General features: G+C 44.0%; 1 protein-coding gene across 9 annotated transcripts in view; it reads left to right on the top strand.

Annotated features, from left to right (window-relative positions):
• ZNF236 (zinc finger protein 236) overlaps positions 1–15,312 on the top strand; it is a 190,625-nt gene that overhangs the window by 25,057 nt on the left and 150,256 nt on the right. For all 9 annotated transcript variants that reach the window (XM_077135205.1, XM_077135204.1, XM_077135198.1 and 6 more), the window contains 2 exons: positions 10,561–10,739; positions 13,171–13,295. In XM_077135205.1, coding sequence (XP_076991320.1) covers positions 10,561–10,739; positions 13,171–13,295 — 304 coding nt within the window. The remainder of the gene's footprint in view (positions 1–10,560; positions 10,740–13,170; positions 13,296–15,312) is intronic.

The raw sequence follows: 15,312 nt of genomic DNA, 5'->3' as shown, positions 1-15,312 counted from the left end.
GTAAAAATCACCTTTAATTCTACCATGTAAGATAATTATTGATAACTATTTGATATACTTTCTATCTGAGACAGTAAAAGTCTTTGAATTGCATATATGACATTTGTATCCTAAAGCTTGAGTTCCTGCCTTATGCTTTTGGTTTGTATCCTCTTTTAATATATGCCTTTAATTTTCTTTTTTTTATTAATTAAAAAAAATTAACAAACAAAACATTTAGAAATCATTCCATTCTACATATATAATCAGTAATTCTTAATATCATCACAGTTGCATATTCATCATTTCTTAGTACATTTGCATCGATTTAGAAAAAGAAATAGAAAGACAACGGAAAAAGAAATAAAATGATAATAGAGAAAAAAAAAACTGTACGTACCATACCCCTTACCCCTTGCTTTCATTTACCACTATTTCAAGCTGAATTTATTTTAACATTCGTTCCCCCTATTATTTATTTTTATTCCATATGTTCTACTCTTCTGTTGATATACTAGCTAAAAGGAGCATCAGATATAAGGTTTTCACATTCACAGAGTCTCATTGTGAAAACTATATCATTGTTCAATCATCATCAAGAAACATGGCTACTGGAACACTGCACTACATTTTCAGGCAATTCCCTCCAGCCTCTCCACTGCATCTTGAACAACAAGGTGATATCTACTTAATGCATAAGAATAACCTCCAGGATAACCTCTCGACTCTGTTTGGAATCTCTCAGCCATTGACACTTTTTCTCATTTTACTCTTTCCCCTTTTGGTCGAGAAGGTTCTCTCAGTCTCTTGATGTTAATTCTCAGCTCATTCTAGGGTTTTTCTCAGTCCTTTGATGCTGAGTCTCAGCTCATTCCAGGATCTTTGTCCCACGTTGCCAGGAAGGTCCACACCCCTGGGAGTCATGTCCCACGCAGAGAGGGGGAGGGTGGTGAGACTTCTCATCATATTGGCTGGAGAGAGAGGCCACATCTGAGCAACAAAAGAGGCTCTCTTGGGGGTGACTCTTAATGCCTTTACATTTTTATTATAAAATCATTTTTATCTTTTTAAATCTTATTACATAAGTATACATGTCTGTTTTAGAGAAAGAAAGTAAACTGCTTTTTAATTAAAAGCACTCATAAGGGAATGCTAGTGGTAGAATTCTTGCCTGCCATGTGGGAGACCTGGGTTTGATTCCCAGCCATGCACTTCCCATAACAAACAAACAAACACCACAAACAAACAAAAAATCAAACAAACAAAAATTCAACAAATGGTGCTGCAATAACGGGATACTCATATGAAACAAGAATGAAATGTGACCCCCGCTATACAGCATAAGAAAAAAAAAGCATTCATAAGTACACCGCTTTGAGAGAATGCCTATGTCATTTTCCCAACTTCTCTCTTTGCTGTACAGGCTTTCCACAGTGGTATATATTTTTTAAAATAGTTTTTTTTAAAAAACAAAAATAGGATATGCTACTGGACAGATTATTTTATAACCTGCTGTTTCCTCTTAGTATATTATAAATATATCCTTTCTTTTTTTTTTTTGCTACCATATCATGAGCATTTTTCCATATCAACATTTCAAATTACTTTATTAAGGTGTTCAGCAACTGGGCATAACATAATATTTAATTGTTTCCTTTATCCTTTAACATTTAAATTGTTTAGTCTTTTCCAGTGTTATAAACAGTACATTATTGCGTATAAATCTTTGCATGCATCTTCAGTTATTTCCTCAGGATAAGCCCCTATAGTTGGAATTACTGAAGCAAAAATTTTGACTATTTTCAAGTGATAGAATGCCACGCATCTTTCCAGAAAGCACGTGCTGACTCGTCCTTCTGCAGAGTATGGGGATGTCTGTCTCAACTATTGTGATGGGGAAAATGGCCATAGTTTTATTTAAAAAAAAAAAATAGGGCAGAAAATATTTGCATTAAATAATGGCGTATTAATGTATTTTGGGAAAAGAATGTGTGAGCATCATAAGACATCGCACAGTGCAGGAGGGCATGCGGCATGCACAGTTAGGGTTCCCCCAAGTCCTGACCTTCCCTCCCATCCCCAGAAACAGCTTGTGTTACAGCTTCTTCTGCATCCTGCAGGGGACATTCTGTGCATTCGCTAATTCCTTTTTCAGTGCCTTTTTTCTTCAGTTAACTATAATCTTCAATATTCATTGCACATCTATAGTTCTGGGGCTGTCCCATTTCTTTTGACAGCGCTTAGTAATGGGTTGTTCGAGGTGTCATAACTCATAGGCCACTGTTACTGTTGTTGGACATACAGGTTGCTTCCGTCTTTGGAGTATTTATGCAAAGCTACCATGAGCACATACCCTCGTCTGTGTTTGGGGATGTTGGTTAATATGGTAGCTCTCTAGGGGAGCAGCTTTGTTCCCTGGGAGACATGTGGATATGTCAGGAGACCTTGCTTGCTCCTGGCCTGGGCTTGGAGTCCAGGGATGCCGTTCAGTCTCCTGTGCAGTGCAGGGTGGCCCCTCCAGAGGGTTTTCTCGGCCAAAACGTCACTGATGCCAAGTAGAAAACCTGGGCTAATAAAACGCGCGGGAGCCTCCTAGAAACAGAGTTGGTAGGCCATAGGAGTTGGGATTTTGATAGATGTTGTCAAATTGTTCTCCAGTGAGGTTTTATCAACTTATAGTCCTGCCAATAGTGTACGAAAATGCTTATTTTTTCCTCTCAGTTTAAATACCATATGTTAGAAAACTTGTCTTTTTCAATAATTTTTAAGTGGGATGTTATTATTGTTTTAGTTAGCATTTCTTTAAGTATAGTCTAACTAACAGCTTTCGTGTTTATTAGCCATCAGTATTTTTTTCCCCAGTAAATTGCCTGTCAATTTTTTTTTTCTTTTTTCAGGAGGTGTGTGGGGTTTATTGTACCTATTGTAAATTTGCTTCAGCTAGCTAAATGATTAGTAAGTTTTTTTCTGTCTTATATGACAAAATTCTTTCTCAATTTCTGATTTTGTTTTGTTTTATTTTACCCCTGGTGGAGATTTTTAAATTGCCATCTACCCATCTTTTCACTCTATTCATTTAGGGAGTATGGTGTTTATGACTTTCTTAAGAATGGCTTCCCAATTCTAAAGTATTATTTAAAAAACAAAACAAAACAACTCACCCTGTCTTCTCGTGCAGGTGCGTGTATTAGTGCCGTTCACCTAGGTGGTCCAAGCCTGGCCTTTACACTGTCACCTCCAATCCCTCCCCTAATCCCTCCCCTCCCCCACCTCGTCCACTTCCTGTTCCATATCTGTGTCTCTTCTCCACACAGCAAGGACCCTGGCACCCTGGGTTTAGCCCTATCCCCTTATTTGCTCTATCCAGCCTCACGGCTAAAAGATTCCCTTGGCCACGTACGTTACGGTAAACTGACCACAAAGCTTTCAGACTGTGTTCATAAATTCCTTGTATCTGACCCGCCTACCCCAGGGTAGGCATGCTGAGTGTGCGTTTGAAGTTAGTTGAAACTCTTGTGTTTCCCTTTTAGCCTCACCTCCTTCTCCTTACAAGATTGGGTCTTTATATATACATGGTATATCTTTCCATCTATTCAGTGTTTTTCCCCAACATCCCTCAGTAATGTTTTGTTCATATGGATTCTGTGTACTGTTTAAGTTTATTCTGAGGATAGAGCTGGTGAGACCATTGGGGCATGCAACTGTGTGATTTTAAAAAATTTTACCACTCCAACTTCCTTCATAGCCAGAAAGAGAAATCATAGTCGCCTCTCAGGGAGCCGCAGAGGAAGCTAGCAGATGACACTATGTTTGCAATGTGCCCTTCCAGTCGAGAGAGAAACTCTGACTGTGTTCACTGTGTGCCTTTCCACTTGAGAGAGAAACCCTGAACTTCATCGGCCTTCTTGAACCAAGGTATCTTTCCCTGGATGCCTTTGATTGGACATTTCTATAGACTTGTTTTAATTGGGACATTTTTTTGGCCTTAGAACTGTAAACTAGCAACTTATTAAATTCCCCTTTTAAAAGCCATTCTGTTTCTGGTATATTGCATTCTGGCTGCAAGCAAACCAGAACACCCTGTTTTGTTTGCTAACACTGCCAGAATGCAATATACCAGAAATGGGTTGGCTTTTTAAAAGGGAATTTATGAGGTTATGAATTTACAGTTCTAAGGCATTTAAAATGTCCAAACTAAGGCATCCCCGGAAAAATACCTTGTCTCCAAAGAAAGGCTGATGTCTGTCACATGTGAAGGCGTGTGGCTGGTGTCTGCTGGTCCTTGTTCCCCGTTCTGTCGTTTCTAGGTGTCGATTCTAGCGGCTTCCTCTCTAAGTGTCTGTGGGTCCTGGCATAGCTGCTCTGGGGTGAGTCTGGATTTCATCTCCTAGCTTCTCACTCTCTCCAGGTTCAGGCTTGCTTAGCATCTCTTGGGAAGGCACATGGTGACATCTGCTTTGCTCTGGTTCCTGTCTAGCCTGTCGGTTCTCTTGGGTCCTGGCATCTCCTAGGGCTTCTGCATGTCCAAACTCAGTGTCTGGGTATCTGCTCAAACTGTTAGCACTCTAAGCATCTCCAATGTCTGAAGTAATCGTGCTTTTCCAAAATGTCCCCCTTTTAAAGGATTCTAGTAACTAGTCAAGACCTGTTCTAAATGGGTAGGTTTATATCTCCATGCAAATAATCTAACCAAAAACTCACGCCCACGATTGGGTGTGTCACGTCTCCATGGAAACAATCATCCTTATCATTCTAAACAAAAGGTCTGGCCCCACACGATTGGGTTAAGAAGAGAACATGGCTTTTCTGGGCTACATAACAGTTTCAAACTAACATATCCCCTGAGGTTGCAGTCAAGATAGAGTAGTCCCTTTGCACTCAGTCTCCCCTCTTACAGCTAAAAGTCTCTCGACCTAACACAACCAGAAAATATAGGAGGACTCTGAAAGGTGGAAAGAATACTTAGGGACCTTGGGACATGAGAAATGACATGGCACTGAGTGACCCTGGGTTTCCTTTTATCCTCCTGTTCATCCTAGAGCACTGAAGAAGCTGTAACCTTCCACCAACAGACACAGACCAAAAAATTCTGAGAAAAGCTTCTTCCCCTTGGCCAAAACCAGGCAGAGGATGATTTAATAGAACAGAAAATTTTTTTGACATCATTCACTCCACTCCTGCCAAATACCCCATGAAAAACTGCTCAGTGGGACTGAGCAGAGATTTCACTTCACCCCATTTTGCCCTGCCTTGCAGAAGCAAGCTCTGAGTCCCCTGATGGCTTGGGGCCAAGCAGGAGCTCTTCATCCCTCTCCTGACAGAGGAGGCAGCACTGGGATTCCCCTGCCTTGGGGCCTTGGCAGAGCTGAGCTGGAAGCCAGCCTTCCATCCTGTGCCCAGCAGAAGCAGGCAGAGCTCTGAGTCTCCACTAGGGTATTGTCAGTTTGTTTCAGTGGTGGGCATGAGACTTAATTGGGTGATAGGACATGGCTTATGTCTGCCCCATGCTTCCCACCTGTGGTGCAGAGGATCATAAGAGAATGTGAGCCCCCAGCCCCATCTGGTCCTCATGCTGCATCTAAACAGGGAGACTGCCTCCTTAAAAATGAGAATAAATAAGGCCCAGAGTCTCACAGTGAAGTACTCAGCATGTCCAGGATGCAATGGGAAATCACTCATCCCACCAAGAACCAGAACAGTCACATGAGGTGACTCAGATGTTGGAATTAGACAATACTTTGAAGCATTGTAAAAATGCTATGTGAATTGTCTTAAAGTAAATGAAAGATAGAAGAAAGAATAGATGATATGAAAAAGAACCAAAGGTAGATTTTAGGACTGACATGTACCTACCCCCCAAAAAGTCTGTATAGACAGGTTCATAGTAGTTTGGAGAAGACTGACTTGAAGACGGTCACCAGAAATTACTTAAGCTGAACAACATAGAGAAAATAGACTTGAAAAAAATTAACAACCCTCAGGGACTTGTGGGACAGTAACTCAGGATCCAGCTTTCCTATCATTGGAACTCTATAGGGATAGGAATAGTGAAGAAATTTGGTGAAAGGCATAAGCCTGTGATTCAAAAAACTAAGTGAACCCTAAACAGGATAAACACAAAGAAATCCACATTAAGAGTATCAAACTTTTGAGAACTTAAAGACAAGAAAATACTTGAAAGAGGCTAGAGAGCAATTATCTATTCTCTGTAGTAGAATACGAGTTTGACACTGAATTTCTCATTTGAAATCATGGCAGCCAGCTGGAAGTAACTCAAAATTTTTCGAGTGCTGGAAGAAAAGAACTACCAACTGTGAATTCTGTATCTGATAAAAAATATCCTTCAGGAATGAGGGGGAGAGAAAGCCATTCTCAGGTGAATGAAAACTGAAATAATTTGTTTCCAGCAGGCCTACCCTTAAAGAATGGCTGTAGGAAGTTCACCACACAGAAAGGAAATGCCAACAGAAGAAGGCTTGGAACTTTAGACAGAAAAGTAGAAGAGTGAGAGGGGTAAAAACAGGTGGATGCAGTACTGTCTTTCTCCCCACAAATCCCTAAATCATACTCGAATGCTGAAACAGAAGTTACATGTGATATGCACAGTGTACATTGAGAAAATACTTACGACAGTTACATTTTAAAAGTGGGAAGTGGAAAAGGGCATAAGTGGAAATAAGATTTCTGCATTTCACGCTAAGTGGTAGAATGTTGATGCCAGTAGGCTGTGATATGTATATTATAACGTGTTTCATAACCACTAAGAAAACTATACAAAATACCCAAAAATACTATAAACAAATCAAAATGAATTCTAAGAAAAAAAATCAATAAAATAATCCCAGATGGCAGGAAAAGAGAAGTGAAGACCAAGAAAAAGCAGGAAGCAGAGAATATCATGGCATCCATGAGCTTGATAAAAATAACAATGGCTTGGGATGTAAATGGTCTAAACGTATCATCAATAGCTCAAGTGGCAGAGTGCATTAAAGAGACATGTGGTCCAACAGCATGCTGCCTACAAGAAACTTACTCAGATGTAAAACGGCCGTATACATTTTCTGGTATATAGCAGAATTCAACAACTGACAGTTGTAATGATTACTTTTGCTTTTTTGGGGGGGTACATGCTCTGGGAATCATACCCAGATCTCCCACATGAAAGAGCATTCTACCACCCAACCACCCATGTACCCTGTAATGATTGCTTTTTAAAGTGTTCAACATTTATCCTTTTTTCAGAGGACCCGCAGAAGATCCTTGAAATCAGCTTGATTTGATAGAAAGCACAGAAGCTTCGAAGTCCAAAGGGGCTGCTATAGCTCCTGTGGCAAGGTGGTGGGTTAAATGAGCTAAAAGCAAGTAGAGCCGTGCTTGGTATAGAAAGTATTGGGGTACTTGTGCAGTGCCCCCCAGCATCTTGGAAATAGAGTAAGATTGCCTTCTAAGGGTTGAACACTGAAATTGTTTCACATAAGCGTAGTGGGTTGGAGTGGTTGAAAATTACTCGTAAAATGGGTACATTTTGTTGTTAGTTGAGTATACCAATATGAAATCATTTTAACAGATGTCCTGCACCATGCTTTCTTGTATGTACTTATGAACTATTAACCTTTGGGCTAAGGGTTCCATTTTTGAGTTTTTGCCTGTGGAGCACTGCACTGGTCTCATTGCAGCTGTGTGGAGATGCACACTCTAGGACTCCCTGGGCCCCGTGGGGCTGCTGCGCTGTCAGTGCCGGCCTCTAGATGTGAGGGCAAGTGGAGTAAACTGCTGTGGTTTGAAAACCACTGATGAGTATCTCCTTGCAATTCCGTTAACTACTGCAGTTCACGCTCTTAACTTGAGTCACCTTCTTTTACGGTGGTACTGCAGGATGTTTGCGGAAAGTCACACATCTTGCTTATGCTCCCATCCATGCTCACACTTATTCACACTCACACATGCTGACATTCACACTCACATTCATACTCAGTGCTCACTTGCACTCACTAAAAGCTGCCGTGTATGTTTATTCTTTATCTCAGTAGCATGTACAAATGGACGGTGACACATGCCAGGCACTTGTAAGTGCTGAGAGAAGCAGAATTTGGTGGGGTGAATCTTAGATTTTTCTTGTGTGTTGAGCTCCATTTCAAGGCTAAGAGAGGGGGCTGTTTTAGGAGGGAATGAGTGATTCTTATAAAAGGTGGAGCCTAGAGAAAAGACACTGTTGGGCTCAGAGCAAGGAAGGAAAGCAGTGTGTGGGTGGAAGCTGTTGCTGGGATGTGATGGCAGAGCACGGGGGGAGAGCACCGGGGGAAGAGCACCAGGGGGGAGAGCACCTGGGGAGAGTGCTGCGGAGAGACCCTTCGCAGGCCTGGAGTCGGGGCTGGGAGAGCAACCTGACGGTCCTCAGCATTCACCACATTTTAGACTTCTTAGAGATGAATGTCCCTTCATTCATCTCATGGCAGGTTACGTGCCATGCATTTCCGAGCTGATTCCTGCTTCCCACTTAACAATTGCTGACGTCACCCTGGAGCAGCCTGTTCCAGGGCAGTGACTCCTTCTACCTGGCCGTCCGTGCCAGCTGTGAGCCAGTAGCATGCAGGGTGGGGGCCAGGCCGGGCTGTGGGCTGCTCGCTCCTCGGTCACCCCGTCTCACCTGTGGGCCAGGAGTGTGCAGGGTGGGGCTGTGGGCTGTTCACTCCTTGGTCACCCTGTGTCACCTGTGGGCTGGGAGCATACAGGGTGGGACCATGGTTTGCTCACTCCTCCGTCACCCTGTCTCCCCTGTGGGCCAGCAGTGTGCAGGGCAGGGCCATAGGCTACTGGCTGCTCGCTACCCTCGAGGTGCTCAGTGCCAGGGCCCAAGGGTATAGGGTGTTACATCTGGGGCCCCTGACGTACTCATTCCGTTTTTACCACTTATGAGCAAATTTGCATACACCAGAGAGTTCATTCAGAAAACTGCATTTTTGTGTAATATCCATGTAGATATCCCCAGAAATAAGCTGAGGTACACAAGTAGGTAAGGCGGGATGGGGTGAGGCAGCGCAATGAAGGCCTGGTTCCCAGTAGGGGTGGGGAGTGGAGGGTGCAGATGCCAATTTTATTTCATAATTATGAGATGGGGGAAGTGGTGATGCTGCCAATGAAAAGTCATGTTTTCTTTTTGCGATTTAGCATTGACGAGTACAGAAAGCATATATTTTTTAAAGAGGTGCAGCTAATTATCAGAAATTTTCTTTTTGGCAGTTTCCTAGAAACAATTTTCTAGTCTGTCAGCAACTTACTAACAATCCTAATGGTCTGTTAATTCCTGATATTATTTCACGAAAATGCAAGTTTAAAATTATTTAAGTTGAAATCATTGTGTCAGTTAATGCCTCCTGTTTATGATACCGTGTTTGCCTGCATTTAAAAGACTAGTGTGTAAAGTAACCAGGAAAAGTCCGGTTGAAAGAAATTGCTATGTTTTGTTATTGGGAAAATAACCTGCCTGTTGACAGGGTCTACCCATTTTTTTTTCATATTTATGAAAGTTCATTTGGAGGCTCAGAGAAGTGAATAACTGCTGTGGTGCTCTAGTGGCCCGCTGGGTGCTGGGTGCTGGGTGCTGGTGGGCGGGGTGGTTGCTAAGGACCTGTCTGCGCCGTGCACTGCTGAGTAAGCTAACCCTAACCCTAACCCTAACCCTAACCCTAACCCTAACTGCTGAGTAAGCGTCTCGTTGGCGGCGCCTTGAGTGGCTTGGCCGGAACCTTCTGAGGGGAGGGGTGGGGAACCCTGCTGTCTAGGCTCAGAGTGGCCCCCGTGCCTGTCTTGGTGGCCAGTAATTGACCCGGCTCCCGACCGCCTAGACCAGCGTCTGCTGAGGAGATGGAGTGTGAGACATCTCAAGTTTCCTCGTAGTCACACTGAAAACAGTGAAGATAGAAAGGCAACATACGTTTTATTAATATAGTATATCTAAATATTGTCAAGTCAGATGTTAAAAATGTGAGACATTCTGCGTTTTTTTTTCTTTGCTGAGTCTTTGAAAACCTGTGTGTGCCCCCTGCACCTTGGGTCCGAGCAGCTGCAGTCCAGGAGCTCAGGAACCAGGTGGATGGGGCAGCCCTGGACCCGGTTTTCACCCCACACGTTCCTGTAATCTACTCTGCCTCTAAACCAAATGGGAAAGCCTAAGGTTTTTCCGTTTGAAAACTGATCAGCTGGAATTTTGTTTTAAGGTAGCCTATTAAATTAAAATTTTAATTTAAATTCTTTCCAGACCCTTTGGTGGTGTTGAAGTCACTCTGCTTCTCTTAAGTTTACACAGAGCAGATGGACAAAATGCATATTACCCAACAGCTGATCTGAAACCATTCACTATGTTCAAAACTTGTATTCTCTTACCCTCTTCTCAGTGTTTCTTTTTGTGTACATTCAAGCTTGAGCATAATGATTTTTTTTGAGAAATAGAAGTGGTATTTGTTGCAGAGGAGTGTATAACTTGCATGGTGGTCATTTCCTTGACCATGCAGTCCTTTTGAGGAGTGAGGAGTGCTCTGAAGTGGTCCTGAGGAGCTGACAGAGGTTTGTGTTCTCTTGCAGAATCTCATCTGCTCTGAGTGTGGGGACGAGTTCACGCTGCAGAGCCAGCTGGCCATCCACATGGCCGAGCACCGCCAGGAGCTGGTGGGAAGCCGGGCTCATGCCTGCAAGGCCTGCAAGAAGGAGTTCGAGACGCCGTCCCAGCTAAAGGAGCACGTGAAGACTCACTACAAAGTCAGGTAGAGCCTCGCAGAAAAAATCTAGGATTTAGGTTAAAAGTCAGTGCACTGTGTTACAATCGATTACAACTGTTTGCTCCTTTGGAAACGAGAGCTAGACTCTGATGGAGCATAGCTTATAGGGTGTACCGCCCAGCTCAGGTCTGTGGCAGGGGAGAGACACTGAAGGCTAATGAAGAGGCATCAGGTTGTATGGGTAGGAAATTTAGCAGTATTAAAGTTAAAAAGTTCAGGAAAAGGTGCGCAGTAGTTTTTTGGGCACATAACAAGGGCTTAATTAGCACCCCTTTACTGACTTAGATCACTTAGAGAGCCCACACTCGTGGGTAGCCGTGCCTGCCGGCCCCTGAGGTTAGTGACTGTGCACAGACAAGATTGAAGTCCTGCTGAGTCCTTAGCAACAGCCAGTCATGGGCCGCTGCTGTTACCCCATGCTTTTCAGATGAGACACTTAGGTTAGAGAGGCCAAGTGACTTTCCTGAGGTTTTACAGCTCATTAGTCAGGTGTCAGGGATTTAAACCTTCGAAGTCTGGTCCCAGATCTCATAATCTTAACAAGTATGCCTGTATTTGAATACGTCTGTGCACATACACGCATACATACATAGATTCCTAGCAAAACTTAACATGCTTTTTACACTTTTTGTTTGACCTATTCCTGATAAAATATATTGTTCTGGTATTTCCACTTCTTAATAAAATGAGATAAAGAGTTCTTCCTGTCTTGTGCTCACGTTAGTTAATGATGATAGTCAGTTGTCACACCAGTTTCTTGAATCAACTTTAAAAGACAAGCTCAATTATTAACTACTGTATCAGCAGTTTAGCTTACCTCCATTCCACATCCCAACTTTTAGGAAATACCAGCACCTTTTAGCAACAGCAATGAAAAGGCCCACACCAGTTAATTAATAAACTTTATAAAGTGCCCAGAGATGGGTAGAATTCACTTATTCTTTTGACGTCACGTCAAAGCATAGAGCAAGCATCTCCATGAGTTCCGCGGTCTCTTGTCTTTCCCGCTTGCTTTCCTTCACTTTGCCTATTGGTTGTTAATGCTTTCACTGTTTCAGTGATCAGATGTATGCTTGTTGCACACAGCAGGCTTTTAATGAAATGATGGTGCAGACATTTTTCTGATACTTCTTCCATGGTTTAAGAGAGATCATTTAGAATACTCTGTGCTCGTTGGATGTGTTGACAGCACCACTTTCTGGGTCTCTCTGGGTGGAGTCTTGAGCCTGACATGGGCCCTATCCACAGGGAGCTTCCGTTTTTGTAGGGAGGACAGGCAGTAAGCAAGCCAGTGAGTCGGTGAGTAGGACTGCTTCAAGCAGTGACCATGCTGAGGAGGGAAGCTGGGGGCTGTGCAGGGGTGCTGTGAGGGTGGGCAAGTGGGCCTCGGTCATCTTTCCATTGACCTCTGATGAGGGGAACTGAAATGAGACTTGCTTGTTGGGCAGGATCCAGCTGCTGCAGAATGCAGGGGAAGTGCTCTGCAGGCCGGGGAGGCAGCAGCACCGGCCAGGGAGGCCCAAGGGAGGAGGGTGGAATGGGGAGCCCTTGGAGGGTTTTAAGCAAGGAGGTGACATGATGTGACTTGCGCTTCTCACTGCATCTGGTGGCTGCTTGGGGAGGCTGAAGCAGGGATTGGCCAGGAGGTGTTGGGCTGCTGTGCCTGAAAGGTGATGCTGCTCCCAGGTGGTGGCAGCCTGGACATGTGGAGGGGTGTGGGGTAACTCAGTGGCTGTTGCAGATCGACGTGACATTGGGGCTGAGGGAGAGAGGAGGGTCGGGGACTCAAAGACAGTAAATTTGCAGAAGTGGGTTGTGGGCTGAAGGAGTCTTTCTGTTTGGGCAGTTGGATTTGAGCAGCCAGTGAGCTGTCAGTGAGGAAGTGTCGAGTAGAGCCTTAGAAAGCTAAGTTTGGAGCTCGAGAAGCTATTGGGATAGGAGTAAGTTTGGAATTAGCAGCATCTAGATGGTATTGAGAGCCAGCAGACTAGACGAAATATCACAGATTCAGTGTATATGGTTAAATCATGCCTATACCTGTCCTTATATTTGACAGTCATAGCTAACGCTTTGTCTAAAAGAGAAATTCTCAAAAAAAAAGAAAAGAAAGAAAAGTTTTTTGTCCTTGGAAAAACTTTTCATCAGAAATAGAAAAAATGAATTTCCTGAGTTTGAATACATTAAACTAATACATGTATCTGTATATGTGTGGTGTGTCTCTGTATTTATGTGTATGTATATGTGTGTATGGCATATTTGTGTATATATATGTTTATGTGTGTATAGATATAATCAGTTTCTCATTAAAGTCAGTTCTGATGCCTAGTCAACTAACTATTCTGGTAGGATGTTAATTATGAAATTGTAATATGAGAGAGGCCACTTAATGAGTCTTTTTTCCTTTATGTTATACTAGGGTCTCAAATACAAGGTCTTATAATCGGAACATTGATAGAAGTGGATTCACATATTCATGTCCTCACTGCGGAAAGACCTTCCAAAAGCCGAGTCAGTTAACTCGACATATTAGGATACACACAGGTATGAAAAGTTTACTCTTGAATGATTTATTATGTGGGTTGAAGGAAGAAAATGTGCCTTGGAGCCAGCTGGGCCTGGATGCTGATCTTGGCTGTTTCATCATTTCTGGCGCTATCTTGGTGGAATTGCATCATCTTTCTGTGATTTCATTTCCTCACTTGAGAGATGGTGGTATTAATAATTGTCATGTAGTTGTCATAAATAATACATGGAAGAGTATAGTGGGGGTCACAGAAAATCACCCAGTGTGTGGCAGACCATCAGTAATTGAGAGCTGATATTAGTTATTATTAGCGATATATTTTTTTGCTTATTTAACTCATAATTATTTGTTAATATGTGTCAGGTGTTAGACTGGACTAGTTAGGTATAAATTAACAAAGAAAACACAGAGCCCCCATGTTCTAATTTTGCCTTTCTAACTGAACTGTAAAACTTGGAGTCAATTACCCATTTTGCAGATGAGAAGATTGAGAAAATGCATAGCTTCTCCAGTATTGGAGCTGACCAGCTTCCTTGCTGGCTGATGGGCTTTCCACCCTGAACCCCTGACTTTCATCCTTTCAGCATGCACTTCAGAGACCAAAGAGAAACAGGCACCTGTCGCCTTCTGTAACTTCATGGACAGTTTCTTTGCAGATAGGTGGAAGTTTCCTCTAGAAATTTATGGGCATCATCTTAATTGGCTGGCCAATTTCAGTGACAGGAAGGAAGTTTGGGTTTGCATTAGGTTGGGGAGGGTGAATTCCTGCAGTGCTTGAGCGAGCATGAGAGCCTACCTGCGGGGCTGCTGAGGGGAGTGTGAGCCTTGAGGCTGGCTGCCGGGCCGGGGTTCCTGCTCTCACTGCACTGCTCTTCTCCGTCACGAGATGTCCTCTCGGTACAGCTTGCTGCTTCAGGTTTGATTCTTGTCCTTTGGTGCCCTGTAGTTGAAATACTGGTCTGACTTCATGGCGTGTGAGGTGGTGTGATGAAGAAGCATGTGCATGTGCTGGAGGATATCTTATATCTCTTTTTTTAGATTTGAGGCTGCCTTTTGGCCCAGTTAGATTGTTGTGACCTAACCCTGCTTTCTGTACGCCATTGGGCGCATTTCCTGATGGGCAGGGGTTGCTGAAGAGGCTCACCTGGGTGCCGGGGCCTGGGCATGGCTTGGAGGCTGCCTCCACAGTGCAGGGATTTTACAGTGTTGTCCTGGGCTCAGCCAAGGACCCATAGCAGAAGCTCTTGTCTGGTGACTCCCAAGGGGACAGCTTTGAGTACTGGGCCACCAGGTTTATGATTCCAGGAAATATGCCTGGTTCAGAATGGCTCATTGTTCAAGCCGGTATGGGTCAGAGGCAGATTGTGAGCCCCATGAGCCCGCGAGCCCTGCACTGCACCAGGTTTGTGATTCCCAGGAACACCCCTGGGTCAGAATGACTCGTTGTTCAAGCCAGGATGGGTCAGAGGCAGGGTCAGAGGAGAGAGCGTGCTCCAAGGAGACTGCTCTGTGCTGGTGGATCTGTGTGTGGCTCTGGACATGTCAGTCACTGGGCCTGGGTCCCCCCAGAGCCCAGGGGGAGCAGTGTGGTCCTGCGTCTTGGAGCTCTCCAGTGTTCCAGCGGTGCTTTTAGGTGTGAATGGATCCAAGTTCTGTTGTAAGTGAGACTAAGTCCCTCAGGTAGAGCTCCTGCTGGCAGTCCTTGTGCTGGCCTCCGTCCCTGAGCCAGGGTCTGCCCTACGGCCCTGGAGCTGGGAGCGGCCTGCTTCTGGTGGGCACCCTCCACACTGAGAGGGAGCTGCCAGCAGGGCAGCAGGAGGCCTGGCGTGGCACCTCTGCCCCGCTAGGGACTGGGGTCGGGGCGACCAGAACCAGTTCTGGGTCACGTCACTGGGAGCTCCTCAGGCAGGAGTCCTGGAAGACCTACCCCTGGAGAATCGCTTTTATTCAAAGACATACATGTACATATGTATTTTCCCCATCTGTGTGTATGTACTTAGTATATTTAGTACTGATATTTTTATTATAACGTAA

The sequence above is a fragment of the Tamandua tetradactyla genome, chromosome 18, assembly GCF_023851605.1.
Source record: "Tamandua tetradactyla isolate mTamTet1 chromosome 18, mTamTet1.pri, whole genome shotgun sequence".
Taxonomy (NCBI): domain Eukaryota; kingdom Metazoa; phylum Chordata; class Mammalia; order Pilosa; family Myrmecophagidae; genus Tamandua; species Tamandua tetradactyla.
Note: the sequence above shows the minus strand (reverse complement) of the source record. Positions and strands in the feature narration are given on the sequence as shown.